This window comes from Rhea pennata, chromosome 9 (assembly GCF_028389875.1).
Source record: "Rhea pennata isolate bPtePen1 chromosome 9, bPtePen1.pri, whole genome shotgun sequence".
Taxonomy (NCBI): domain Eukaryota; kingdom Metazoa; phylum Chordata; class Aves; order Rheiformes; family Rheidae; genus Rhea; species Rhea pennata.
The window spans coordinates 14,820,496-14,847,877 of record NC_084671.1 but is presented as its reverse complement, the minus strand read 5'-3'; the positions used below and the strand labels follow the sequence as shown (position 1 = coordinate 14,847,877).

The following is a 27,382-nucleotide window of genomic DNA, read 5'->3' as shown; positions in this document are numbered from 1 at the left end:
ACAAAATTAATCTTTGAGTTAATTAAAGCCTGCATGCTCTGAGGTTTGTGAAGCAATAAACGAGTTCAAATTTGCCAGAGACTGAAAAAGAAAAGCAATTAGGTGTAAGGGAAACTTTCTAGCATGGATAAAGATAATACATTAGAATACGCAACGGGTTGAAAAATACGATGAGAATTTAACCTTTAGCTGAAAATGACTGAGGGAATTCTGATGAAGAACATACAAGCACATATGGATCAAAGCAGTTTTTCTTATTCTTTTTACGAACAGGGAGTAACAGAGAAAGAGCTTCTGTTTAGCAGCAGCAATAACCCCTTAATGTTTTCCCTTTAAGCCAAATGGTAGACTTTTTCCACCAGTCAGTACTTAGCCCCCCCACCCCCCCCACCCCAAACCTCTTTCTTGGCTTTTCCTCATCAAAGCCATGTTTCTGGGGCTGTATGGATTTCTGCTCCTTCCATTTACTCGCTTTTGTTCTGTTTTATCTCTTTCTATCCGTATCTAGGCAGAAAAGTACCCAACTAAATCTCCCTACCTCCGTATGACTTTGTTCTGGGCACTGGCATATACCTGCATCTCATACGGAGGATGCAATGGCTTGCATAAGGAAATATTCATTATACAGACTGGGAACAGAGGACGGCAATTACTCCTCAGCTGCTGTCCGGCTTTACCAAGCCAACGGGAAAAAACCTTTCGGACTTTGTGCTGAGATGCAAGGGGGAGCTGCAAAGTTTTAGGCTAAGTTATAAAGACAATGCAAGCAACTATAAATGTACAGATAAAAAACAGCTTAGGGTAATGCTGTACTAGACTTATCCAGATAGGTGAAGAATTTATCCACGGAAGTAACCACAGTCTGGTCTACTTGCATTGTACAGAGGGAACAGACTTCCATCAGGCAAAATGTGTTTAGGTATTTAGTGCTACAAAAGCACCAGATTTGCAAGGCTGAAAATACTCATGAGCAAAAGAGAGCCTCAGGAAATACTATGACACAATCCAAATGGAAATTGGGGCAGTTCTTTACAAAGCTGTTATTAGATGACTCAAATCCTCACAATTGCAGTGTCACAAAAGGAGACTTTTTTTTTTTTTTTTTTTTTTTTTTTTAAGAAATACCCTCTGCTTAAAAAGCAGCAATAAAGAATTATGTACCGATGAAAATTTGGCAAGCTGATAGCAATGGACAAATCAACAGTTTGAAAACAGAGACAACGAGTTAGTGAAATTCAATGAAAAAAATCTATGGCCAGTATCATTTATCACCACACAGTAGTGTTTCCTTCTGGCACAAAGAAAATCCTAATGATGATTTAGGTGGGATATTAAATGAATATAGTGAAAAAAAAATCAGTGAAAAAGCTGAAATTATTCAGTAAGTATTTCTGTTCAGCATTTGGAAAATGGACCATACTTAATAGAGGTATGTTTCTCTTCCACCTGTGACCAAGGTGAATGATAAACTAATAACCACTGTTAAAACTAAGGCTGGGAAACTTGCACACGGAAGTATTTTAATAATTGTCTGAGATCATCATCAAACCTTTATACTGATTTCTCAGCAAATACTGTATCACTGCAGAATTTCCAGATAATCAGGGAAAACTACTGTTGAGTCAGTATGTAAAAACATTAACTGATTTGTCCCAGGTAAGCAGTAACCGCAGCTTGGCTAATTTGATGCCAGGTTTTTGCAAAAGCACTAAGTAGCTTGATAAAGAATGCAGTTAGTACAGAATTAAACTGCAATGTTACTACAGATGGCACCTTAGCAGAAAACAGATGTTGTCGAAGAAACTTTTTTACATTTTTTCGGTGACCTGAGGAGGGTGACCGCTCAGACTTGACTCAGATCAGCTTCATGTTATGCCTAATCGACGGGCTGCTGCCAGAAGAGGCAGTTTTGTTTCTCTTTTCCTTTTCCTCTCATTCCCTTAAATAGTGGTCGCATGCCTGTCTGGTGAATCAGTTCAACTGCCTGCGCCAACAGAAAACTATTCCTTTTCTATTTTTTATTGGCATAGTTTCCTGTTGGATCACCTTGCTGAACTGACTCATCCTGTGGCAGGGCAATCAGCAGAGCAGCTGCAAAGGACGGGGTGAGAGCGCACCGCTGGGGAATGAGTCGCTCTGTGCGATGGGCTTATCCCAGCCCCTTTCAGAAGCAGCTGTCTTTGCGTGAGATAAGATGCAACGCTGAACATCTGCCTTAATCTGGAATGACTCTTTGAAAAAAAATAATACTAAATGAAAATAAACATAGACCCTGTGAAATGGATTACACTGCTCTTCAAAGGCTGATAAAATCTTAAAAATTAACCCGCCATCCACCTAAGGGCATGTTTACTGAAGTCACACAAGAGTCCCTTTTTTGCCCTACAATGTTTATTACCCTTATATATGACCTAGAAAAATATCAAAATAATTTCTGGTATAGTGTGTGTGTGGAAAATACGTATATTGGTAGGATAGTAAGCAAGAGCGGGACAAGTCAGTCGCATCAACCCAGCTTGTTTACTTGGCTGAGTTCATTTGAGCAATACAAATTTTACTAAACTAAACACCTGGTTCTAGGAACCGAGCCATGGCACACACAGGTTTCAGTAGAGCACGTCATAGAAAGCAGCGACATGACTGCCAAGGAGGAAAAATAATAAGCAATGAGTGCTAAGCATATTGTTTCCTTAGGCACCATTAAATTTCCAGGTAAGTGTATCATTAGGTGACTGCAAATGCTGTTGACATAAACACAGTTAGAGACTGGGTTATTAAAAGCGAGCATGTATTTTACAGTGGGGTGTGGAGCAGGAGAAATTGGCCTTCTGAATTCTTGTTGGGTTGCAACAAATAGGAGCCCGAGCAGTCTGTAAACAACAATATTCTTCTTTTAAACCACTGGGATTTGGTTCTCTCCCAACAGCCGTTTTTTAAATGGTGCCTCTGCTGGAGTTTTCAAATATTCTCAGAAAGGACTGTCATCATCGCTTAACGGGAGATTTTCCACGAGCCACCTCCCCTCTCTCTCACCATTATATAACATCCTTGCGGCAACAGATGCCTTCAAGGAAAAGTATCTGGAAAGTGTTTAGTGCAGTTTTAGATGCTATCAGCTGAATGTAACAGCTGGAAGCAAAAAAAGTGCCAGACTTACAGGACTGGGCAGCTTTCTGCAACCTGCCAGCTGAAGCCTGAAGGAACAGAGTTTGGAGATTACTTTGATTGTGTTTCCTCATTCACCTTATGCAGTGAGTCCTATGAATCAGGTAGTGAGAAGAACAACAGCGTACTCGCCTACTCTTCTGTGCGTCAAACCCACCGCGGTGTGAAGACATGGCCTGGATATGTAGTAAATTCCTCCAAGAGAGGCTTAAAATGCCTCAGTCTAGCACACTGTCAACGTCTGCACTATTTGCCATCTTATAACAAGTGGGGACCCTGGCAGCTAACGCCTGCTCCCAGTACCGCCCTGCCCTATCCCCAAAGCGTTTCTCCAGCCTCAGAGCATCCCAGCGGCCCTAGAGGATTTCAGCCCCATTCCCTGAATGCAATAACCCCAGAAGTCTTATGTTATCTTGTTGGTTCTCCTCTGTCCCGCAGCAACTTCAGTCTAAGCTCCCACACTGCACAGATCTCACCCCAGATCACTAAATTCCTCCAAGTACCGTGCACTGTTCCTCCTCCTCCTCCTCTCCCCCCACAGGTCTCCGCCACAGCTCCCTCCCAGCTGCAGAGACCTCCGACGTTATGTCCCAGGACCATCGGCTCCGCCACCCCTGCCCTCACCCTGCTGCCCCCGTGCCACGGTTACACCCCGAGCCCCCGCGTGGCCCTCCTGTGCGGAGGCCCCCGCGGCAGCCACCCGCTCCCCTTACCGCCGCCCCCCGAGAGGTTCTTGGCACTGTTGCACCCCTCCATCGCGCCCCGGGCACTGGGTCCCCATCCCTGCTGCAACCGTGGCCCCAGAACCACTCCGCTCTGGGCTGGGTCCCATGCCTTCCCCCACTCCTGGTGCCCCTGAGCCCCCCGTAACTAGCCCCCCCCCATAGCTATCCATCACGATGAGACCTCCACAGAGATCCTCACCCACGGCCACCTACCCTCCTGCCCCACAGATCCTCCAACCCCATGGCTACCTCCTGCCCCTGAAACCTCCTCTGTCTCCTGCCCCATACCTTTCTCCTTGCCCCAAGATTCTGCATCCCCATCCTCCCCACAGCTATCTGCCTGCCCCACAGATACCCCACCCTGACCCCACACCTCTCCCTCTGCCCTGAGACCTACCAGCCCCATCCCCATGGCTGTCCCACTGCCCCAAGGATCCCCCCAGCCCCATGGCTCTCCCCTGCCCCCCAGCCCCATCCCCATGGCTGTCCCACTGCCCCAAGGATCCCCCCAGCCCCATGGCTCTCCCCTGCCCCCCAGCCCCATCCCCATGGCTGTCCCCCTGCCCCAAGGATCCCCCCAGCCCCATGGCTCTCCCCTGCCCCCCAGCCCCCCCATCCCCATCCCCATCCCCATCCCCATCCCCATCCCCATCCCCATCCCCATGGCTGTCCCCCAGCCCCAGGCCCCGCCCCTTCCCGGCCGAGGCCCCGCCCCTCGTCGAGCCCCGCCCCGCGGCCCGGGCTGGGGCCGCGCCGCCGCCCGCTCTTCCGGCGCGTGAAGGGGCGTGTCGCGGCGGCGTCACTTCCGCGCCCCCTCCCTGCCCCGCCCAGCGCGGCCGGCGCGTGGAGCCGGTTGGCGGCGGTTCCGGTGGCGCCTCGCGAGGCAGCCGCGGCGCGGGGCGGGCGGGGCGGCCGGGGGAGAGCCGGTCCCGCGCCCGGTCCCGCGCCCACCCCGGCGACATGGGGCTCAGCTGAGGGCGCCGGTGAGTGGGGCCGCGACGCTGCGCGGCCGGGCAGGTGAGAGCGCCGCGGGCTGCGCCGGGCCGGGCCGCGCCGCCGCCCCGCTCCGCCCGCAGCGGCCTCCTCGGCGGCGCCGTGGTACCTGGGCCGGGGCCGCTCCGCGGGGGCCGGCGCGCCGGGGCCGCCCCCGCGGCCTGTGCGGCCGCTGCCGGCGCCCGCCCTCGCCGCCGGCGGCCCCGGGCGCGAAGGCGGCGGCGGCGGCGGGGCGGCCCCGCGGGGCCCCCAGCGCCGCCGCGGCCCCGCCCTGCGCCGGGCGCCGCGCGCGGAGGCGGCGGGTTTCGCGGGGGGCGCCTCGCGGCGGGGCGAGCGGCTGGGCGCGCTTGGCCCGCGCGCGGAGGCGCCGCGTGCTGCACGCGCAGCCTGGCATCGCCCTGCGCCTAGCGCAGCGGCCGGAGCGCTTTGCTGCTGCGGCCCGCCCCGCGCGGGCTCCGTCCGGTGGAGCTGTTCGTGTTTGTGCGGCAGAGAGAAGTCCGAGAAGCGGGCTCGGTGCTTCCCAAATGCTTTGGGGCAGAGGAGTCTGTGCTACGCTGCTGTCGACAAAGGTTATAGAGGGTTTTTCTGTCAGTTGAGCTGTGGAGATGGTGACCTCAGGCTGCAAAAGCCTGCCATCCCTGCTTCATTTAAAAGATAATGCCTCTCCATGCCTGTTAACCGTGAAACACTTGATAGGTGAATTAAACACCGAGAGCTGAAACGGAATTGGTTAGGTGGTTTTTTTAAAAACAACTGCCTTATTCAGACACATCTTCTGTATTTCAGAAAATACTAGGGACATGCCTCGCTGGAGTAAAGGCAGTCAGTAGCTTTACATTCACCTGCCTGTTAAGTGCTTAGCATGGCCTACCGGCCTGTTGTCCCGTTTCTTATTTTTAATAATCGATCAGTGATACTATTGTCCTCTTTAGGCTGCTTTTCTACAGTCATGTTAACAGCTGAAATGCAGTTTTTACCTTTGAAATTCAGACCAATTAAGATTTGGTCTTAATTCTTTAAAGCATGTGCACTTCTGTTTAAATACAGCAGCATTTCATTGCAGTATGTGAGATGGAAAGAAAGAACTTGACTATCTGCAGTGTTGGCCATACAAGCTGATTACTGCCAGTATCGTGCTTGCTTGCTGGCCATTGAGCTGTATCTACCTGCAGCTCTTGTGGCTGGATGACTGCTTTCAATCCTGCTGGAGCAGTTCAGGAAGCTATTGTCTCACTCAACTGATACTGTCTAGCCTGCAGCTATAGAAGATGGTTAATGTCTAAGCTGTTCTAACGTGATCACAGGTAGTTGTTGGGCTGTGCTGCCTCTGTTTTCTCTTAATCTAATTGTTGAGAATTTTGATCTAGTGTTAGAGTTCTTTAAAAAATTTTCTTTGCTGTGTTGATTTGAATTAATTTTTAATTCATACTAGAACTATGTTGTATGTTCTTAGCTAGTGCAATTAAAGTTTTAAGTTTCACTTAGCGTATTCATTGTTCTGACTGTATATTTTTTTTTTTATTGTAGGTGACTCAGCCATTGTATGCATGAGATTTGTCCACACACTGGCTCTTCAGACAGGTTAGGTATATTTTTCTGTGATCAGTTTGATTATATCTGAAAGCTCTGAAACTGAATTTTAAAAGATAACATTATCTACTGCAGAATATTGAATTGCTTGTACCTTTGGAGAAAGATCTGGACATGCTTACTTTCTTCTGGCATTGTTTAAGAATGATATAATATAAATCATTTGTGTCACAACAATAAGGGCTACATACTGCTATTATTTTAAACCGCCTTTCCTTGTTAGCTAGTTAAAAACTTAACTTTACAAAGTCTAATGGAGATGTACCATTTAAACTCTTAACTATATAGTTCAATTTTAAGTTTATTGATGCTGATTTAAATTCCTGGTCCTGACTCTTGGGGAACGTACTGTTAAGATGGCTGGGTGAAGTTAAAAATACGTTGTATATTTTCAGTGTAGTCACCTGTGAGGAAGGACACTAGCTTTTAGCAGCATGGAAGCTTCCGAAGTGAGAGTGTAAGTCAGCTGGTGAAAAACTATGATTAAATCTTTTAAAGTGCTTCAGCAGATGGGTAAGCATTCCAGTTACAGATGGGATGCTGAGGTGAGATGCAGAATGTAAGTGGTTTAGAAGGCTCTCTGTAAAGCATAGAGTAGAATGAAGGGCTTTTCCCAAGCGATTGTTCAAGATGGTCCTGCTGCCGAAAACGGGTCTCTTGCCCTGGCTGCATTTTCTGCCTCCATGCTATGGCACCTTAAGTGTTCTGTGACTGTGCAGTCTAAACACAAGACAGAAGGACTTAGGCTGTCACGGATAACTTGGAGTCTTAAGTTATGTCACCAACATTGATCTTTGTAGAAGCTGTACTTCTAAGATTTTCAGACCAAATAACTGATTTAATGTATGACTGTTTGTCCTGTAGTGAGAGGTGGGTCTGATTTGGTTTGGCTGTGAAATACACGGATTGTGCATTGCACGTAGCCATCATGAATGTTGAGGGGCAATAAATTGTGTGTTTTTTCTGGTCAGTGGCTGAAGTTCCAGCTCCTGCTGTTTGATGCCTCCAGTGAAAATCGGTTTCTAGCTTTCCAGTTACAGTTTTTGTTTTACTTCCATATCTCTAATCTTGATCTCATATTTTCAGTTCTCAGTTAAGCACTTCTGTTTAGTGTGTTACTTCTTATTAAATGTTTTTCCTTTTCAGTACATCTCTCCATTTTGTCTAGTGTACTCTCTGATGAAGTATAATCAGTTTGTAGGCTAGACTGTTCAAACAGAAATGTGTTATTGTAGTTCTGTGCCTTGAATTTTTTGCTAGTTATACCTTCTGACTTCATGTTGCTTGGATTCCTGAAGTCTCTGTTACCATGGTGACTGACTGTCTCAGTCCTTTAGAACAACTCTTCCTAACTTTTGTGTTTATATAGAGTATTTAATTTGAATTGAGCTTGGTGAGCTGTGCTGTTCCCTTTCTAGTCCTGTTTTTTCTCAGCTGTCATCTTCAGAGTTTCTTGCTGGGGTTCTGACTGCACATTTTCCATCATCTCTTTGTTTGTACCCTCCCTATCCAAGGACCCACCAGGCAGTGGGATCTTGTTAACTTCTTTCTGGTTTTGACCAAAGCTGATTGTTCATGCTGGCAGAAGAAAGAAGCTTAATGAAGGGGATTCAAGAACCTTGAGGTTCTCCAGCAGAGCCACTGAACACCATCCATTGACTTCCTGAATACCTTCCAGAAGTAGTAATGCTGATCTAGATGGTCTACTTAATGTCTTCCAGTGCCCTCTAGACTGGACCCAATCATACTCTCATTTTTTTTTAAATGCCATGTCCTAGAATTAGTTTCTGTTTTTCTTTTCCTATATTTCTTTTTTCATTCATTCCTTTTTTTCCTATGGGAAAGGCTCAGTGACTCAGTCAGGCACTAATTCATCTCAAACCTAAAAGGAGAGGGACTAAAGGTCCTAGCTGCCTAGTCAGGCAGCATGCAATGTCTGGCTAGAGGAGGGAAGTGGGGAGGGAAGTTGCGTCATGGTAGCTGAGTATGACTGAGAAACTTAGAGATTCAGCCCTCTCTCTTTAGCATGCCGTCTGAGACGCGTTGTGCGTCCCACAAATTGTTTTACTGCCGGCCTAAGGAATTATTAAAAAAAAAAAAAAGACCTGAGGTCCTCAGAATAATTTTTCTTATTTGCCTCAAGGAAGTGGTGTCTATACTATCTTCTGTGTGGAGGATAAAACGGACAATCAGTGAGACCTGAACTTTCAATGATACAGAGCCAAATTCTGCTTGTTCTGTGGGAATGAATGGCATTTATTGTTGAAGCCAGGTCCAAGTGAGGCATTCAGGTCACAGAGTAAATATGTGTTAGAACTGGGGGGGTTGACACAGAGAAAGGCAGGTTTTCATCAAACATTTTGACCAACGGCCCCTTTTTTGGGAAACTTTCAGGTAATTTTACTAAAATTCTAAGTTTCAGGAACTTAAAAAAGACCTCATTAGCTGTCATTTATTTTGACCATTCCTCAGTGCATACTCCCATTATCCAAGATGAGTGGGTGGAGGTCTTAAAAATGTGTGCTTTTGGGAGCAGGGTTTACCTGTGTCCACAGCACGGTGTCTAGTATGGCCAAGCCTGCTTTGGGCTTATAGGCATATTGTTGTGCAAGTTGGTAGGTTTGTGTTCTTTTAGTGAAAAAAAAAAAAACTATTTTGACTAGAGCATGAATCTGCTTATGTCTAGAATGATAGCATTCACACAAAAACAGTTGAAAAAATCCTAATTTCCTAGTAGTACATTTTTAAAAATATTTTAAAAACCAGTAACACTAAAGTGTTTCCCTCTCACTGTTACACAGAGTGATAAAAATAGTTTTCATTCATAAAAAGCTATTTCCTTTGTTAAGTCATCTACTTAGCAGAGAACAAAAGTTCAGTTTATGGTAAACTGTAGTTGTATTATAGCCTCAACTCTTGACACCTTTGTTCCTGGTTGAAATTAGACTGTAGTCTTTAATCTTTTGTAGCTGAAAGGCAATTTTAAGTAACAGAGGATAGGTGATTCGGTAGTTACTGCTCAGAAGTTATGAACATGACCTAGTACAAAAATCCTATGTACTGTGTGCTGCTGCTCCTTTTTTTTTAAATATGGAACTTAACTTCAGGGTTCACAAGTCTAGCTCCCTGTTCTTAAAAGTGGTGTGGTATCATCCAGTTTGTAATTTTATCAGTTTTGACAGAGCTGTCTGTATTTTGAATGAGTTGTTCTTGCATAGCTCCTGTATTTCTCCTTTAAAAAAGGAATTTAGCCCCTGTTCTGGTTTATTAGAATTGTGGCATTACATTGTTCATCTTAAAGCATCTCTTTTCCAAAGAGGAGCGGGTACTGGCATTTGTACAGGCACAAGCCCGTTGCATTTTTTTACCTAATTGGATTGAAATTTCTGATCTTTTAAGAGCAAAAGACAATCCTTCAAAACCAAAATTCCTAATTCTATTTCCTTTTAGACCTTTATCAAGGTCTAGTAATGTATTGCTGACTTTTTCAGTTAGAAGGTACATACAGCAACAGAAATGGACATTCCTTGAGATTTTATTCTAGCTATTAGGGAGAATCAATGTGGAGGATATCAAAATGAAAGGTGACAAATGATAACGGCTATGAAGTCAGTTTGTGATTCTTATACAGTGTAGGAGACAGAATAGCAAAATAAGAAGGGTTTCAAGAAATGAAGTAATACAACTGTTTTATAAGCTTTTACTGACTGCAGATGCAAAAAAGAACTTACAGAAAGTAGAGAAAAGTCGGATTATAAAAAATGTGCATAAAGAATATGTATAAAAGGACAGTGAGAATCAGTAGGGGCAGAAATTGGAAAGACTGAAGTGCAAACTGAGGTGCAGCTAGCAAGAGACAGCTATGAAGATTCCTAGAGAAGTACATTAATAGAAGGAGGAAGACTAGAAAATGTGGCCTTTTTAGTGGAGTAGGTATGTATCTGCAGAAGATGCTGCACGTTTAAAGTGTTCAATGCCTTTTTTTGTTTGCCTTCTCTCAAAGATAATGTCACACAGGTGATTAATTTTGTTTATACTTCTGATGAGGTAATATTTTGCACTAGAAAGTACTTTGGTTGAACATTTATGCACAGATGGCCTTGATAAGCTTCATTATAAAATTCTTAAAGCAGCTCAAAGTGCCTAGAGGCTATCACTGGACTCAGTGAGACTAGAAGGCTAGTGAAGGGAAATTCAGTGTTACATGAAAGTGATGAGGAAGAGGAGTTGCAGGTTTAACAGCTCTTAAGCTGAACTGCTGGGAGAAGGTGAGATAAATAAGCAAGTATTCTATTTTCCAAGTACTTGGAAGATAACTGAGAGAAAAACGGCAACATGAATTGATTTGTGAAAAGCTAATTGCATTGGATAAGCCTAATGCCTTTCTATTGCAGAGCAGCAGGCGCTGTGGATAGGGCAGAAATGGTAAAATTCTTGCCCCTGTATTTTTAATGAAGCTTTCTGAGGGCTGAGTATAGTTGTCTGTAATGAAAGCATGTCAGTTGGCTGATTTAGTAAGCTTAGTAAATTCTCAGGGAGTCTGTGTTGGAGGACATGATGAGAGTTCAAAATGCCCTGAAAAATGGAATGAAATTCAGTAGGGACAAATGCAGAGTACTGTACCTTGGCAAGAATTATCAGCTGTTCAAATGCAGGATGAGGAATAACTGCTTAGGTACTAGAAAAAAGGACCTGGGGATGTACTGGATCACAAGTTGGACATGAGTCAGTGTCATGCTGTTAGCAGAAAAGGCAAATATCCACTGGGATGTTTAAACAGGAGTATTGTCTGTGAGATGTGATGATTAAATCCTTTGGCTGTATTTACTGTTGGTATACTCTCAAAGTACGAAAAGTATCTGTTTTGGGTGCCAGAATTCAAGAACAAGAACGATTTGGACCACTTGGAAAGAGTTCAGAGAAGAGAAATGGGAATGATCAGCGTTTGAGGAAACATAACTCTGCAGAGATGGAGGAAAATTAGTGTTTGGCAAGAGATGAGAAGGTTGAGGGGAATGTAAGAGACTTCAAGTATTTAAAAGATTTGCAAGAGGGAATGCTGTTTTCCATGACTGTGATGGACAGTTTGAAATAGGGTTAAGTTTCATCAAAGAAAACATAGATTATACCTTAAACACAGACACTTTCTCACAGTAGAAAGTAGTACTTTAAGAAGCCTTTTTATTGGTGGCCATCAAAAATAAGGCAATGCATTTGAGAAAGACAAGTTGATTTAGGTTAGAACAGACTAAGCTCTCTGTTAATACTAATTTTAGTTTGTGTTGGGCCAAGTGGTTAAAAAAAAAAAAGCATAGGATTCTTTTTGTCTATTGCTTGATTGTATCATGTGAGTTTAGACCTTCCATGGTTACCATAGATTAGATTATGCTATGTGTATTAGTTTGGAAAGATACTGTGCTCTGGATATTAATTATCTCTCTCTCATATATATGGGATTTTGCTTCTCATGAATGAAGCATGTTCTCTAGTGCTGTAGGAAGATCCTAAAAAACCTCAAAAAAGGTAGAAATTCTGTAGTATGGGGTAAGTGTGTGTAACTTTAATATAGTAGAGCATTGCTAAATTCCTGGTTAGTTTAGAAGTCTTGGTAGCTTCAGATTTCCACTTTAGACTTGAGCGGTAATCCTGATGCTGCTTATCCATGCTTAGGAAGGTCTACCTTGGGCTTTGAAGATAAGTTTTGAAGGACACATGCGTCAGTGTGTTAACTAGTACAACGAGCCTGGGTGAGGACATCCAGATTTTAAACTGGAAAGTCCAAATGTCAGCATAGCACTGTTATTTCATATATTTTCAGCATTCTTAAAGTTGGTCTTGTGTGATTGTAGTAGATGCATGACAAAAGATTTGCATGGCAAAACAGAGAAGCAAACTATTCTTTCCATTTTGGTGATCGATTTGTAAGAAAATAACTGTAGTAAATGAAAAAATTACTCTAATCCTATTTGTTTTTCTATTATGCTGTGCCTCCAGATCAATGAAGAGGAGTACAGTTGCCCTTGGAACTCTGTCCTTTAGATCTGCCACAATGATTAGTGACAACAACAGCAAGAGCTTATCTTCTGGAGGATACATTTAACGTGGTAGTAGATAGGAGCTGAAAGTTCAGTGATGTTGGTAAGGCTTGGCTCCTAATGCAGAGATTACATGGTATGTTGCAGTTACATTGCATCACCTGCCTGACTTTACCTTCACCCTGTAATAGTATGTATTAAAATATGTATCTTTTGGATACAGATAAATTTCTGGGAGTCCTGTTGTTATTGAATTGTTAGAGAATTTCTTCTTGTGAGCAGAGAAAGTTTTTTTACATCTGTTTCTCGAACAGAAGAAGTGTTTTTAGAAGAGTGGAGGAACCCTAACATACCTACCATTGTTAAAGAAGGCTAGTGAAGTCAAAGGGGTTCTGTTGGCTTCAGCAGGTTTTGTTTGAGGGTGCTACTGTGTGAAACTGGTGCTTCTGTGACCATTCCGATCTGATGAGCTAGCAAAATGTTCTTTTCAGGCCAACTGAATAATACAAACAGCTATATAAAAGGGCTATCAAATAGACAGTCTTGGCAAGTGTGTTCTTTAGATTAACCCTCCCTTCTGGTGGGTTGTTTGCTGAAAACCACAAAAAAGTACTGTTTCTAGAGAGGGTCTTGACATGGCTTTTCTGCATCATAGGCAAATCTAATTCCTAGGGCCTTAATACTGGCAATATTGAAGACTTCTGGTGTGAAAAAGAGTAGTGATTTTTTGGCACCTATTTGAGCAGCCAAGCTTTAAATGCCGATGATGTATGGATGAAATGCAGCTTCTGCCTGTCTGTTGTTCTGTACAATTGTACTACTACAACAATTACCTAGCTGTGTGGGTGAGATCAGCCCATGGATGAAGGATGTGTGGCTGGAGCCGAGACAAATGTATACCTCTGAGCAAATGGAAGTATTCTGAAATTGTTTAGTCTCCTTTGGCTGAAGGCATATTCAGGTCTCTGACTCTGTAAATTTCATTAGTTCATCTGCAAATTTTACTTTAAATTTCCGTTACAAATTATATTTTCTTATGACTGTCTTCTACGGTTCAAGTACTTTTTTAAGGAATGGCCAAAAATGTGCAAATTCATATAATGCTTTACTACACAAATTGTACGCTCTTTGCGAGGAAGATGCGATGAAAAACAACTTATAGTTTTGTCAGCTCTATGGAGTCAGTCTATAGCATGATATTGTAGGTGTCTGCTTAGAGTTCTTCCCTTTCTCATCTCTTACCTAGCTACATAGTGCTTTGGTCAATAGTGAGGCATTTAGCACAGTTGCATTCTGAGGATTAATTATAAAGAATTTTTGGGCCCCAAGCTGGTATGCTAGTAGCATTTGTGGTGCTGATTCTTATATTATAGTCATTTCTCTGGTCATTACCACTACAGCATACACTTTGAAGTGCTGCTGCTTTGTTGGAGGCTACTGGTCCTCATAATTGCATTGGTAGAATGGATCATATGACTACTTTTCTCATGTTTCAGTGCAAAGTAATTTGGATTTGCCTAGTCCCCAGCTTGAATGTGGAACAAATGTGGAGTGCCTCAGTTTATGCTTCTTGCTGTTATTCTGCTATTACTTAAATGGCGAGGAAGCAACAGTATCTTACATGCTGTAATTGTATGTCCAACTGAAGTCACCAGTAACACAGTTGTAAAGTGCTTATTACCAACTGTTGATAGGTATGGTAGGAATGGTAGGAGAAGACCAGTCAAACAGTGATTGTGTTCCTACCAGATTGACTAGCTCCTAACAGGAAAGGCTGTATATATCATGCGGAGAATATGTTGATGTGTACCCTGTGAAAATTCATTCTATTGACTTTTTTAATTGTAGTTCAGCTTTTGTAAATTTCACTTTCCTTGGGGTCTGTCATTCCCGATATTGTGGGCAGTCAGATATACCAAAACAGTTGTTTAAGTTCATGTGGCAGTATTTTGCAGTCTGCTTAGTGTTTGACTCTATCCTCCCGTGTTACCTTTGCTAGATACTTGAAATGTATTTTATATCTGTGCTCTCCTCCATCAGGGAACCTCCTCCTTCCTTGGATGCTAGTTAGTTTTTTTAGCTAGGTTAATGTTTTCTCGTTTTGAAAGTCTGGTATTGTATTCATTAAATATAGGTGTGAAAATAAGCTTGTAGACATCCATAATATTAGCCTGAAGGATAGGAAAAATACACTAACTTGTGTCTGATTCCCCTCTCAATGTTCCATTAAGGTAAGATAATAATGGCTCAGTTTGGGTTTTTACTTTTTGGTTGTTTTACTTTCATTTGGATGAGGTAGTTGATGTGGAGTTGCTCTTCTGAGTGCTTCAGCTAAGGAGAGGCCAGATCACATATTCATACCGTGTGTTACAACGTAATCTAAATTAGGTCTTTGCTGAGTTCTTTAGTTCCACTGTATAAAGTAAGGTATTCTAAAGACTCCTCAAGGAATTTCTAGATTAGGGAGTTTGCAGGCAATGTGTAAATGAAGTTAACATCTGTCAGAAAGCTGTACGTGTGGATTTCTAACTGCATTAATCACAAAGGTTTGCTAGATGCTGTGGATAAAGTTTACTGTACCTGGAATCAGGTTGCTCTTCTATAGTTTCTGTAAGAAGTGTACAAATCTGAGGAACTTGCAGAGCCTCTACAAGGGGTTCAGTTTGTGCTTAAGTGTGATCTGGTTGAAGCTTCAAGGTGAAATGACAGCTTTGAAATAGCTGCCGTGCGGTCACTATTGCATAGACTCAGAGTGTCCTCTCCTGCTCCTTTGTTTGGAAAGCTAGGCTAAGAAGCTGTTGCTTGTTTTGTAGTTCTTTTAAGATGTTCTCAGGTATATAGCATGCTCAGTCCTTGATCCCTTTACTGTGAGGTACTAAGCATCAGACTTAGAATTGTAGCTTCATACTGTAAACCTGAAATCCAAGACCAGATTTATGCTCATCAGAAATGGCAGTGAGGGCAGTCCTGACGTTAATGTCTTTATGTTCAGAGGATATTTGAGAAATCTGGCATTTGACAATGAGGAATTTACTACCTATGAAATTGCCAATTTAATTCCTTGATGATTTATAAAAAGTCATTACATTTTTTTAAGTGATTAGTCTTGCAAGTCATCATTGAGCATTCTTTTACAAAAATCTATTGGATATGTTAAATGGAGCATTTTTTGTAATTTATGTAATGGTATTTAACTCTTACCCTATGCTTTTTTTTTCTTTCTTTAACATCAGCACATAAAGCCAGCAGGTGCTTCTAGGAATGTACAACTTTTCTTCAGTTTGCCTGTAACAGCCGAGTGTGTATGAGAGAAAACAGGCACTTTTGTTTTTTCCAGTGTTGTTTTTAACCAATCTTGATTAGTTATTGGCGTAGTATATTTACTTTGTAATTTATTTATAACATTCATGTGTTATTGGCCATATGCAAATTTTGAGGTATTTTACATCCTTCATGTCATAAAAAACATAGTAAAACTGTAAAAGGTGCCGAAAAGGAGACAAAGATGATCAAAACTGTGGAATGGCCTCTGTAAGACAAGCTATTACACTCATTTCTTTATGATGAAGAGAACAGTTTATAGAAAATCACAGATTGCAAGGAGAGGGTAAATAGCAAATACCTTCTGCCCTTTCAAATATGAAAATTAGGAGGCTTTTGTTGAAACTAGCAGGTGGAGCAAAATAAGCAAAAATTATTCCTATTGAGCTATGGAATTCCTTGCTGCAGGATGCTGGCATATTTAAAATGTCCAGAAAGTAATGAGAAAATTTAAGAAAAATCCATTCAGGAGCATTAAATGAGAAGATGTAGCATCTGGCTCAAGAAGCCCTTGAACTGCAAGTTCACTAATCAGGGAGAGCCTACGGGGAAGTATCATTATACTAGTCTTCCTGTGGGGTTTAATTGACTGCTGCTCCTCTAGATGCTGGAATAAATAGACATTTGATCTGATCTTTCAAGGCTGTTTTTGTGGTGTTCTGTTTGCCCTCAACTGAAGTTTTAATTCTTGGGTTACTTCTATTCAAAGGGTAGAGAATAAAAGCTACTTAGGCATTTCATGTTTGGAGAGAGTCTTGGTAGTTGTTATAGTGCTTTAAAAAGCTGGCCTCTGGCTTGACATGCTGCTTCTGAAAAAGCAAAGCAGATGAGGGAAATCCAAGTCTAGCATCAGGGCTAGAAGTATCTGAAAAGCATTCTGAATATTTGGGTAGATGGTAGTGGTGTTCTAGTTAGTGAGGTCCACACTAGAGGAAAGCGTAGTGCTGCTTGATACATTTAACATGCTAGATTAAAACATTTCAGTCTTGTTTTTAAGAAAACTAACTTTACTCATTGTAGTGGAGGCAGATACCATTCTATCTCACAGTCCTATTATGAGGAAAGTTTCTATGCAGAAGAAGAAAATAACTATAAATAACAAACAGCGTTATTACTCCAAACATGATTATGTTAAAGAGAATTTCTACTTTTGGTAAGTATGCTGGATAAGATTAAATATAAATGGAGTGATAATAGAAAGCTACTGCTTATTGAAAGCAGTAGTTCTGCAGGTGATCTAAGACCTTTACTGACTGTCAGAATCAAGTACTGAGCAGATTGCAGCGGTTAAGGGGAGATCAAGTGTCAGATTGTTGCAGAATCTATTTCCATTTTACAGATCTCTTGCACTGTTGGTGCTATAGAAATAATTCCCAAGAGATATGCAAGCACTGCGAAGTATCATTTAGTCTGCAGTATTTAAAGGTGTTGATGGAATGTATTCTAGTAGGCTGCTGTGAGTTAGTTTCACTGATTGTAGAAGCCCTTCTGTAAGAGATAATAATTAAATAGCTAGAATACGTCTGGATTTGTAGGGCTATTCTGAATGACCTGCATAGAGTAGCTAAATGGACATGGACTGTAGTGTGAATTTACAAATACGAAGGAATTGGGATTAAACACTAGTACCATACTCTATTATTTTCTTGTCTCTGTCCAACCTTTGTTCATGGACATAGAGTGTAATTCCCCCCTCCATTTTTCTCATGGTAGTTTTGAGTATATTAATCATTTTAAGGAGCTAAGCTGTCAGGTCTTATGAATTTTTGTGAATAAGACGTTGGTCAGCTACAGTGGTCTAATCTCCTAAAGAAACTTGTTTTACAGGCTTTTTACGTTATTTAATGACACTTATTTCAGTTATCATTATAATTTAAACAGAACAAACAAGTGGGACTGCTTGACAAACATTTTAAATTTTGTTAAAATCTTTGATACAACCTTTTAACCTTCTTTAAATACTGTATGACAAAGATAAAGGTTTTAATAGTTCCTCCCATTCATGCGTTGCATTTATATTGATCGGGGGGCTGATGTATGAACAAGAGCTCTTTCCATCAAGCATTTCTGATTGAGCTAAAGTGAATGTGGTACATTTTTCAGAGTATGTATTAATTTATGATGCCATATTTTAAAAATTGTAACTTAAATCAGCTATTAAAAAAACAAGTTTAAATGCTGGAATTTAAGTGTATCTGGAAGAAGCAATGTATGCGTGTTTAGTGCTCATACAGCTAAACTTTTAAAGGAATCTTCAAGTTTTATATCACTGCTTTGGATAAACACTGTTTTTATCCTGGTTCAAAAATGCTTAGTTGAAAGCAGAATAAAATAGAATCATAGAACTGGTGAGGTTGGAAGGGACCTCTGGAGATCATCTAGTCCAACCTCTCTGCTCAAGCAGGGTCACCTAGAGCATGTTAGACAGGGTTGCCTCCAGGTGGGCCTTGAATATCTCCAGAGGAGGAGACTCCAGAACCTCCCTGGGCAACCTGTGCCAGTGCTCTGTCACTCACAGTGAAGAAATTTCTTCTCGTATTCAGACAGAACTGCCTGTGGTTCAGTTTTTGCCCTTTGCCTCTTGTCTTGTCACACGGGACAACTGAAAAGAGTTTGGCCCTGTCCCCTTGACACCCTCCCTTCAGGTACTCGTACACATTGATCAGATCCCCCCTCAGTCTTCTCTTCCCCAGGCTGAAGAGGCCCAGCTCTCGCAGCCGTTCCTCACAGGGCAGATGCTCCAGCCCTCTGATCATCCCCATAGCCCTACGCTGGACTCTCTTCAGTAGCTCAGTGTCTCTCTTGTGTAGTTATACTTGTAATGTGAAAGAAATTAAGCAAGCAGTTTTGCACCTTTACAATGAATTTGGTTGGCTGTCTAGAATATGCTGTACTCATATGCAAACTGAATATACTGTTGAAGAGCCAAGGCAGAACTATCTTTTAGAGGAAAGTTTATCTCTTGTGATTAACCTATTTTTGCTTGGTAAACTACTTGTAGACAAACGGAAATTTGATTCAAGTGTTCTTATGTTAACCTTAAAAATATTTTCCAAGAATTTTAGAGGAAGAGAGGAAAAAAAATCCTTGCCTCCCTTTACTGAGCATCCATGCCACAAAAGCAAATATATCCCAGGAAGTAGATACTCTACATCACACAATAAGGCGGCAGCCACACAGGAAAGGTTGGGCTCTTGGCACAGCCCCTGAGGGGAAATGCTTCCTTGAAAGGACACATTGTTGCTGGATCTGGGTCTTCAGACTCCCAATTCTCTGCTGTGGTACTTGCAGTTCTCTTGGTGCTGGGAAGAGGCACCTCTGCCATCTCCATTATCTGCCCATAATAGTCTTGGTTGTTTAATCAGTGTCGAAGGACTGAGTGAAGCTCATGCTCCATGGAAAACAAGGAGCTTCCTCCTCTTTTTGGATACAGTTTCAGTACTCAGCTATTAAAGACTAAAGCTGAGTTTAATGGCGCCATGCCTTACCAGAGATACTTAAAAAAACACTTTAACTTTCTCTTCCAAGATTGAATAAAACGTTTCATTGTCCCTCTTGTCAAAGTCTGAAATCTAACCCAAATGTTTAGTCCAAAATGTCTTCCAAAATAGGAGAGAAGCAATAAGCATGTAAAATAAATGTATGCTTTATTGAGTTCCCAGGCTGTGGAACAGAGACCTCCTCTCCCTTATGACAAACAAGCCTAAAAAAGAAACAAGGAAGCCCAGCATTTCTGCATGCCTGTGAGTGACAGAAAGTATTCACAATTTTCACTTTTGGTGCTTGATTTAGCCATCAAAACTTTTATTAATGTGAATATCTGCTACTTGAAGTAAGATAAATGAGATTCCAAGAAGATTAGGTGCTAAAGTACTTGAATAGTTGTTCTTGAAATGACTGACATATTTTCTAAATTCTCTTCTAGCATATCTTCAACTTGAGCTTACTTGCATTAGTAACAAATTTTAGTGATTTGAAAGTGAAGATCTGAAGACCAGTTAGAAAATGAGTTAGGAAAACATATTGGCTGTTGAACTTAGTTATCATGACAAATTACAATACTGAGTTAGTTGGATGTAGAATTATCTTTCGTTCCTGTAGCATGTATTTTGCTATAAACATTGCAATTGCTATTGCAGCCTGCAAAAAGTATACTTTACAAAGAATACACTTTACAAATGTAAATACAATTTTGGTTTGGTGATTGTTGGATACAATGGTCTTCCTTAAGCCTAAACACAGAAACAAAAGCTTGCATTATAAGAGAAAGCCTAAGATGGGAAGTGATAAAATAGGTATTGAGTGGAGGGCTTTGTTAAATTTTAGCTCGTGTACTTGTAAAATTTCCATGTATTCATTAAACTATTATGTCATTCTTATTGTTAGAGCTTGGTTAGTTGACTGAAGTGTTAAGCTTTGTTTGTAGTACAAATTATAAACTTAACTCTCTTTATAGCAGGAAGATTTTTAGCTCTTCAGTAGTTCTTTCAGCTTGTATGTCCTATTCTAACATTTATTGTACATTATGTGGCTAACTTTGTACTTAAAGGTGCAGCCGCTAGCTACTGGCAAACTCTAAATGGCAAAATACTTTCATTCCTGTAAGGTGCATTTCTCCAATTAAAGGCATCTTTCATGGAGAATCCCTTTGGTGTGTTAACCTGATTTAGGATAATGCATGCATATAAAAATATAAACTGATACACAAAGCTTTGCAGATAATTTAAAATTAATTCATATAAGCTCATGTAGGGTATGTTGAAATAAAATATAATAATCTTTTTATGTTTGAGAGTCCCATTTTCAAATGTGGTGTTTGCAGAATTTCCATTAAGATGTGTGATAGGCACAGTTTGTGATTTCTGTTTTGATTCTGATGAGGTCTTTGAGTGACATGCTTTTGTATTGTATTTCAGGGCAGGCAAAGAGGGGGTCTTGTGCGTGGTACCAGGCATGTCAGATGGTGTGCAGAGTCTGTAGCGCTCTGCCACAGCTCACGGACATTGTCCAGAATGTAATATAATCCCACCTGCTGCAAGCCATGGCTGCTAGTGGTTGCAGAAAATAAGTGGAAGTTGTCACTGTTGGTGGGACATAAGTGGTGCACATGAGTGGTGTGAAAATGCATGGTTTAGGTGCACCTGTGGCAAGTAGAAGTTTTCTGAAGACTCTGAGAAGCTATTAGAAACCTTTGCAAGCTGTTCCCTTTGGGGAGATACCCTGACTAATGAGTGTGAAGGATAGATAAATCCTGATAAAAGACTGTTGAGAGAAAAAATGTGAGAATGTAGATGTCAGCAGGGCACTCATACATCCCTTAAACTCAAGTGCTAGTGTTTGTAATTGCAAGTGAGTTTAAAAATGGCCTCCCCCCCCCCCCCATCAGATGGCTGCAGGTACTGCCAATCTTTGGAAGCAGCCAATGGAAAAAAATTAAGAAATAGTATGTTATTTTTGAGTATAGTGCTGTTGCATCTTTTATGTAAAGAAAAAGGACTGGAAAGTAAATTTGAAAAAGTTCTTCAAGCCTCTATGGGCTCTGAATGTTTGGTCTTAGTTCTTTGAAGTTTGAAACCTTCTACTTAAGGTTGCCTTTTTGGGGTGGTTTATTTTAAAGGTGCAATATATTACGTAATAACAGTTGCAGAAGAGTGTTCTCCTAAACATTTTGTCTGTGTATTGCCCCCATATGTTCCTTACCTTCTTAGCCTTTGTATCCTTCTCTGTATATTTATTGGTATAGTGCATTTAAACTCGGAGCTGCAGATTCTATTCTTTAGGTATATGTGGAACTCATTAGGCTTTTTGCATGGGCAGGAGCTATGAGCTGATAAGACTTTTCTCTTTATTTTTAATGCCCTATTTGTAAGTGTGGTTTTTTTCTAGAGCATGGTCTTTAAAACTATATCTAATATAGTTCTTTCACCTGCTGCTAGAAATTCTGACATTATTAGGTCAAATATTATGTGTATGTTGAAAACAACATAGTGAGATGGCTTAGTCTGCATTAATGTTTAGCAGCATCGGCCACGCAAGGCTGTGCTCACTATCAGGAGAGTGATGGAAGTCTTGCATCAAGAACAAATATATTTCTTTTCTGCTAAGAATTATTTTTGTGGTCAGTCTGGAAAGAGTACTATGTTTTATATGCATAGGACATGTTCAGATTTTGAAATACACTTCAATATTCAGAGGTTTTTTGTGAAGTATTGTCACTTTAAGTTTCCTCAAGTCAAGGACTGTAATTGGTTGATTTTGAAGCATCCTTTGGGGCTGGACCCCCAGGAATTATGCAGAACCTTCTGCCAAAGCACCATCTCCTGGAGCTGCAAGTGCTCTTGTGCAGCACCTGATGCTTCAGCCCTATAGGGTAGTGTCAGAAAGTTGACTTCTCTAAAAGATTGAAAGAATACACTTTTCCTCTGATAATCTCTTGGTAAAATTTTGTATTCTGCTAATATGCACATATAGCCCATGCTGTGTTTTGTTTTTTTCTTCAAAATGTGAATGTATTCTTTCAGAATTTCTCAGATTACATCTTTCTGGCTTGTTACTGCTGTCTCAGTTTAAGTATCTCTTCCTTCTTGAATTTCATAGTTGCTAGTATGGCAGAGATTAAGCATTGATTAGTATTTTGTATATATAAACCAATTACTTGCCTTCTGCAGGTCCATTGCTTGGGACACTGAAAACCCTTACTGTAATGCAGGAAAAAGTGTTCTAAATGGCTGCTGGAACACAGGCTACTGGAAATAAATACTGCCTTTACAGGATCTGTTAGCTTGGTAGGTTGGTTGCTTCTCATGACCAAGGTTTGGAAGTATGGCTCTAAAGTGCAGAAACTTTTAATTTCTCAGAGACTGAAATAACTCTTGGCTTTCTATTCTCAGAACAGAACAGGGGTTTTCTGTTTTTGACAGCTAGTCAAGGTACAGTTAAATAAAATGACTGCTATGCAATAGGCACTAGGCACTACTGACAGTTAAGAATGACTGTTCAAGATATTTTTTAATTTAGAAATCTGAAAGACTTGTGATGGCACCAGGTTACATAGAAACTTAATATTCAGTTCCAAAGCTGTGAATGGTCTCTTAATGGAGAATATTTGTTGCTAATAGTTTGTTGCTAATACAATGAATTTATAGTCTTTGACCTTTTAAAATACACTAGATAACTATCATCTGTTACTGTTCTTCTTTCCCTATCATTTTCCATGTGTTTTGGATTCCAGAGAATATACATTTCAATAACCCTTAAAAATGCTAGTGCCATGATGGATCCCTTTAGACCCAAGAAAGGCAGACTAATCAATTACTGAGACATCAGGTTTCAGGAAAATGGTTCGTGTTTGTGCTATGTCATGGTCTCCTTTTAGACAAATCAGTGTGTTTTTTTCTATAATCTTCTCGCTTTAAAAAGTCAAGGTTCTCTGTATTTAATAGAAGTCATTATGTAGGGAGCTGTGGAAAATTCCTCTGCTTAAGTGTCTAAAACTATATGGTCTTTAAATTTGTACCTTTTCCTGCATATCTCAATATATAGCTTTCTCTTTCATTTGGCCCTTTATATTCTGTCAAAGCAGTGCCAGTTCATTCTTGTATAGTATAGAAAAGTAAGTTCTGTGTATTTTTGTAACATTGAAGTAGTGACCCATGTTTTGCTTTCTAGAACTAGATCTCTGAAAGTCTTCTAATTTGCTGTGTGTGGTCACCTCATTATAGTCTGCGGTGAATTATAAAATGTTTAGTGTGAGAAATGGGTGCATTAGCTGCTACCTTTAATGTTGACTTGAACCTTAAAATGAATTTTGTTGTCTTGTCTCATAAAATTACTGAGTATGATGCTGCTGTAAATAAAAGGAAGAATTTGGTTAGAAGCATATATGCTTTTAGCTGTTTGGGTAATATCAGGACTTGTACATAGACCTGAAATTATGTCTGTAGGATTCTTGTGAGACATTAGTGGTTTGAATAGAATGAGCTGTACCAGCAGTCTGATGCTTGGAAGCATATTCTCTATACTAGTCCAATTACAGTATTGCAATTGTTCATACATGCTTAAAAAAAAAAACAAGCAGTGCCAAATTTTCTTTGATATGTTAATCTTTTGATAACAGTTTGAAAAGCCCTTGGAGACTTTTTTTAGATTTCAGACAAAATAGTTCATTTGTCAGGACTTCCCTTGTAGATAGGGTCTCAGTTATTAAGAACTGCCTCACTACCTCATGATAACAAAAGCAAGTGCAGAGGACGGCTGCTGGACTGCTTGTTGGTAAGAGAAACTTTCAGTTACCTCGGTGTTTTTAGATATCTGAAAACAGTAAAATAGGGGATTTTAAAAGTACAGGTTTGTAAACATAATTATTCCTGTGTTTTAAAAATAATGATGAGAAGCATAAATGGATATATGTAACACCTTGGTAGCTTTTACTTTAAACGTGCATGGATTTTATTAAAGCCTTGAGATGTCAAAATTAAAACACTTTAATCCAAGAAACTTGATATTTAAATTACCCAGTTATTGCAGGACATTTTGGAAGTTTTTTTTCTTTTGTAGCTGTAGTCTTTTCCAAGCCTTAATGTTTTTCTATTATGATTATGAAATTCCAGTTAAACTGAAGAACTGGAAGAATAAACTGGCAACTCTGTATGCTGCAACTGAATTAGTTTTTTAAGAATTACAGACTTGGGACAAATTTTACAGAGAACAGGATGATGTTTTTACTTCCCCACAAATAATACTTGGAATGAAAAATCAAACTGAAATATTTTAATGTCAAATGTTAGAAAACTGATTTCAGATGAGCTGGTAGTACTTTATGATTTGCAGAACTCTTTAGGCATAGTGATTATTTGAGACTCTAGTTCTTCAACAACATTTTCCTAAATAACTATGCCATGAATTTACTTGCATGTCTTTGTTCTACTGATAAATGTTTATTGCCAGTAAATATTTTGGTGAAACTACTGGGCATCTTGGTTGTTTAGTCAGGGTAGATCAAGAAATAAATGTTAATGTAGTAAATCAGAATAAAATGCAACTCTTTCTTCATTACCAGCAGTGCATGCAACTTTATAAGTCTGTGCAATGGCATATTTTTTCCTGTGATCTAATTTGTGATTTACATTAGCTCTAAAGCATGACTGACTGAAACTGCAGGTGCTGTCTCAGCCTCAACTTTTTCATAAGGACTGACGCAAACAGCAAATGCAATTTAAATTGATTTTGACATACTTCTTTAAAGTTGCAGAATTATTCCTTAAGCTTATGATTCAAACTTGTTCTTTTGGAAATATATTAAAATTAGAGACTATTCAGCTGATCTCTATACTGTTTGTTATTTTATACTTTTGCTGTTCTAAAAATGTGAGTGAATTCATTCTTGAACTGCAGTTCACCACTTGGACTTTTTGCACTGACTTTTTGGATACTTCCTACTTTTCTGACACTGGAGTATGCTTAGATAATGCAATAGTAGCTCAGGGAACAAAAATTATGCAAGTGTAAAAGCCGTGGAGGGCACTAACTTTCACTGTATTGGGTTTGGCCCCTTTCTTTAAAAGGGGAAAAATACTGCTGCTATTGCTGTGGTTTGCTAAATGGAGAGTGGAAGAAGGAACTGTGGAGACAGACAAAGACTTGAAGTGAATTTTGAAATCTTTCTTTACCTCTGGAGCTGTGGAAAAAATTGTTGCTCAGCTGCCACTCTGGACCAATGTGGAGTGTGGAGACTGAAACTTGGCTCTCTGCAGGGGTCTGTTTGCCTTAGGTGGTTTCAGGGAGCTGCTCTCTGTAGAAGGCTGATTTCTCCCACACAACTTAGCAGTAACTAGAGCCCTCATCCACAATATGGGGAAACTGGGTTGTTCACTCTGCTTGCCAAATAAATTAAAAAAAAAAAAACCTATTTCTGAAGAGAACACTTACATGGCTATAGATGTGTGGTCTCACACCCTTCTGACTCAAGTAGATTGTAGCTCAGAATATTAAAATTTGTTTTATGAGCCAAGAGATAGAAAAAGGAAAGTAAGATGTAAGGTATTTGCTCTAGGGAATTTATCCCGGAGAGAGGTTATTTGGCAGCCTCTGCATCAGAGGCACTTTCTATTCCAACATGGCTAAGTCCAAATTGCTTTTTGTGTGTCTCAACCCCCCCTCAAGTAACAGTAAGTGGTATTTTGAAAAGTGCCAGGTTTGTATTTAAATACTTACTTAAATATTTATTTAAATCATTAACATCTTTTATTTCTCATCATATTATGGAAAGAAGGAAGTAAAGAATAAACAGATTGCTAGTCTTTCCTGAGCTGCTGAAACTCTGCCACTTCTTCAGTCTGACCCAGCAATCTGAAGTTGCCTGCAATGAAGGCGGCTCTATGGCACCCATGGTATTATTGTTCAACCATAAAACTTTCAACAGAGCGGTGAGAAATAAATCCAAGGCAGTTAGGCGTTTGAATTCTTGATGATGAAGTAGATTGACAATGTGCTGAAAGAGGGAGTTTGAGGAAAAAGTACTGTTCTTTCCTGAATTGCAATTTTCATGGTCCATCAACTAAGGAAAATATCTCTAATGATCTGAGGTTAGAATTTTGGTTTTGAGAGTTTGAGCTTAATATGGAAAACTAAAGCAGAATGTGAAACAGAGGATTGTGTATAGTGGTTGAATGTTATGTAGTAAGTGAATCTATATGAAATAATGCAGATAGAGCTAATAACATGAGTCAGAAATAGTCTCTCCAGTGTTCCTCATGTGCTCCCTGGGTGATTCTGCCCAGCCGTTCAAAGAGCCTGTTAAGTCCTGAGAGTTGTTACTGGTGGTCCAAGCACCGAGGTTCCCCGTTGTGTTGCCTCAGACTGGCAACTGATGCTCCTTCCCAGCTGTGAAACTGCTCCAGATTAAAGCAGCTATGTTTCTTTCCTGTTGCCCTGATGCTCCTTGAGGTGCCTGTTTCAACATGCTGGCTACACCATTGCTAGATGTAACGTTTGTATCAAGTATGGTTGTAGCTAGGGGTACTCCTCAGGAGCTGAGTTCTCTGTGCCCCAACAGATTTTGATGTTGCGGTGCACAACACAAATGGATGTTTGTTGAAGAGCATACTAGTTCACGTATGAAAAATAGAGTAATTCTGATGGAGCTGTGACCTCTGTTAGAACTGTAATTCACTGAGTACCTAAAGCTTTTCCAGTTACAACTTCTAAAAAATGTGACTTGTGCCGTGTGCATAAAAGTTTTTGACTTCCTTAGTTCAAAGATTAGCCTCATGAGCTTTCTTAGCAACCTTGCATAGATTTAGTACACACATTTTAAAGTGGCTTCCATATATATTTTTCCCCTCAGAAAAAAAGCTCTCTAGTAAAGATAAGTGGCAATTTAAACAAAAATTTAAGAACTTACATGATATGTATAATAGTTAAGGTTGTGTCATTGGTGCACATCTTCCAATTCCCAAATTAATCAAAAATGTGGAAGGTATTCATAGTTCAGTATTGGGTAGTAATTAAAAGAAAATCAGTTTAATAATACAATGAGTGAGCTGGTATTTCTAT

The 27,382-nt window shown here is 40.5% G+C and overlaps 1 protein-coding gene across 5 annotated transcripts in view; it reads left to right on the top strand.

Annotated features, from left to right (window-relative positions):
* Nucleotides 1–4,815: 4,815 nt before the first annotated feature.
* The window catches only part of ATP13A3 (ATPase 13A3), a 60,598-nt gene continuing 38,031 nt past the window's right edge, over nt 4,816–27,382 (top strand). For 3 of the 5 annotated variants that reach the window (XM_062583260.1, XM_062583262.1, XM_062583258.1), the window contains exons 1-2: nt 4,816–4,907; nt 6,411–6,464. In XM_062583260.1, the coding sequence (XP_062439244.1) occupies nt 6,427–6,464 (38 nt within the window). In that variant the 5' untranslated portion in view covers nt 4,816–4,907; nt 6,411–6,426. Of the gene's footprint in view, nt 4,908–6,141; nt 6,188–6,410; nt 6,465–24,061; nt 24,101–27,382 lie in introns of those variants that run through there. The other 2 variants (XM_062583259.1, XM_062583257.1) reach the window with 2 other exon arrangements.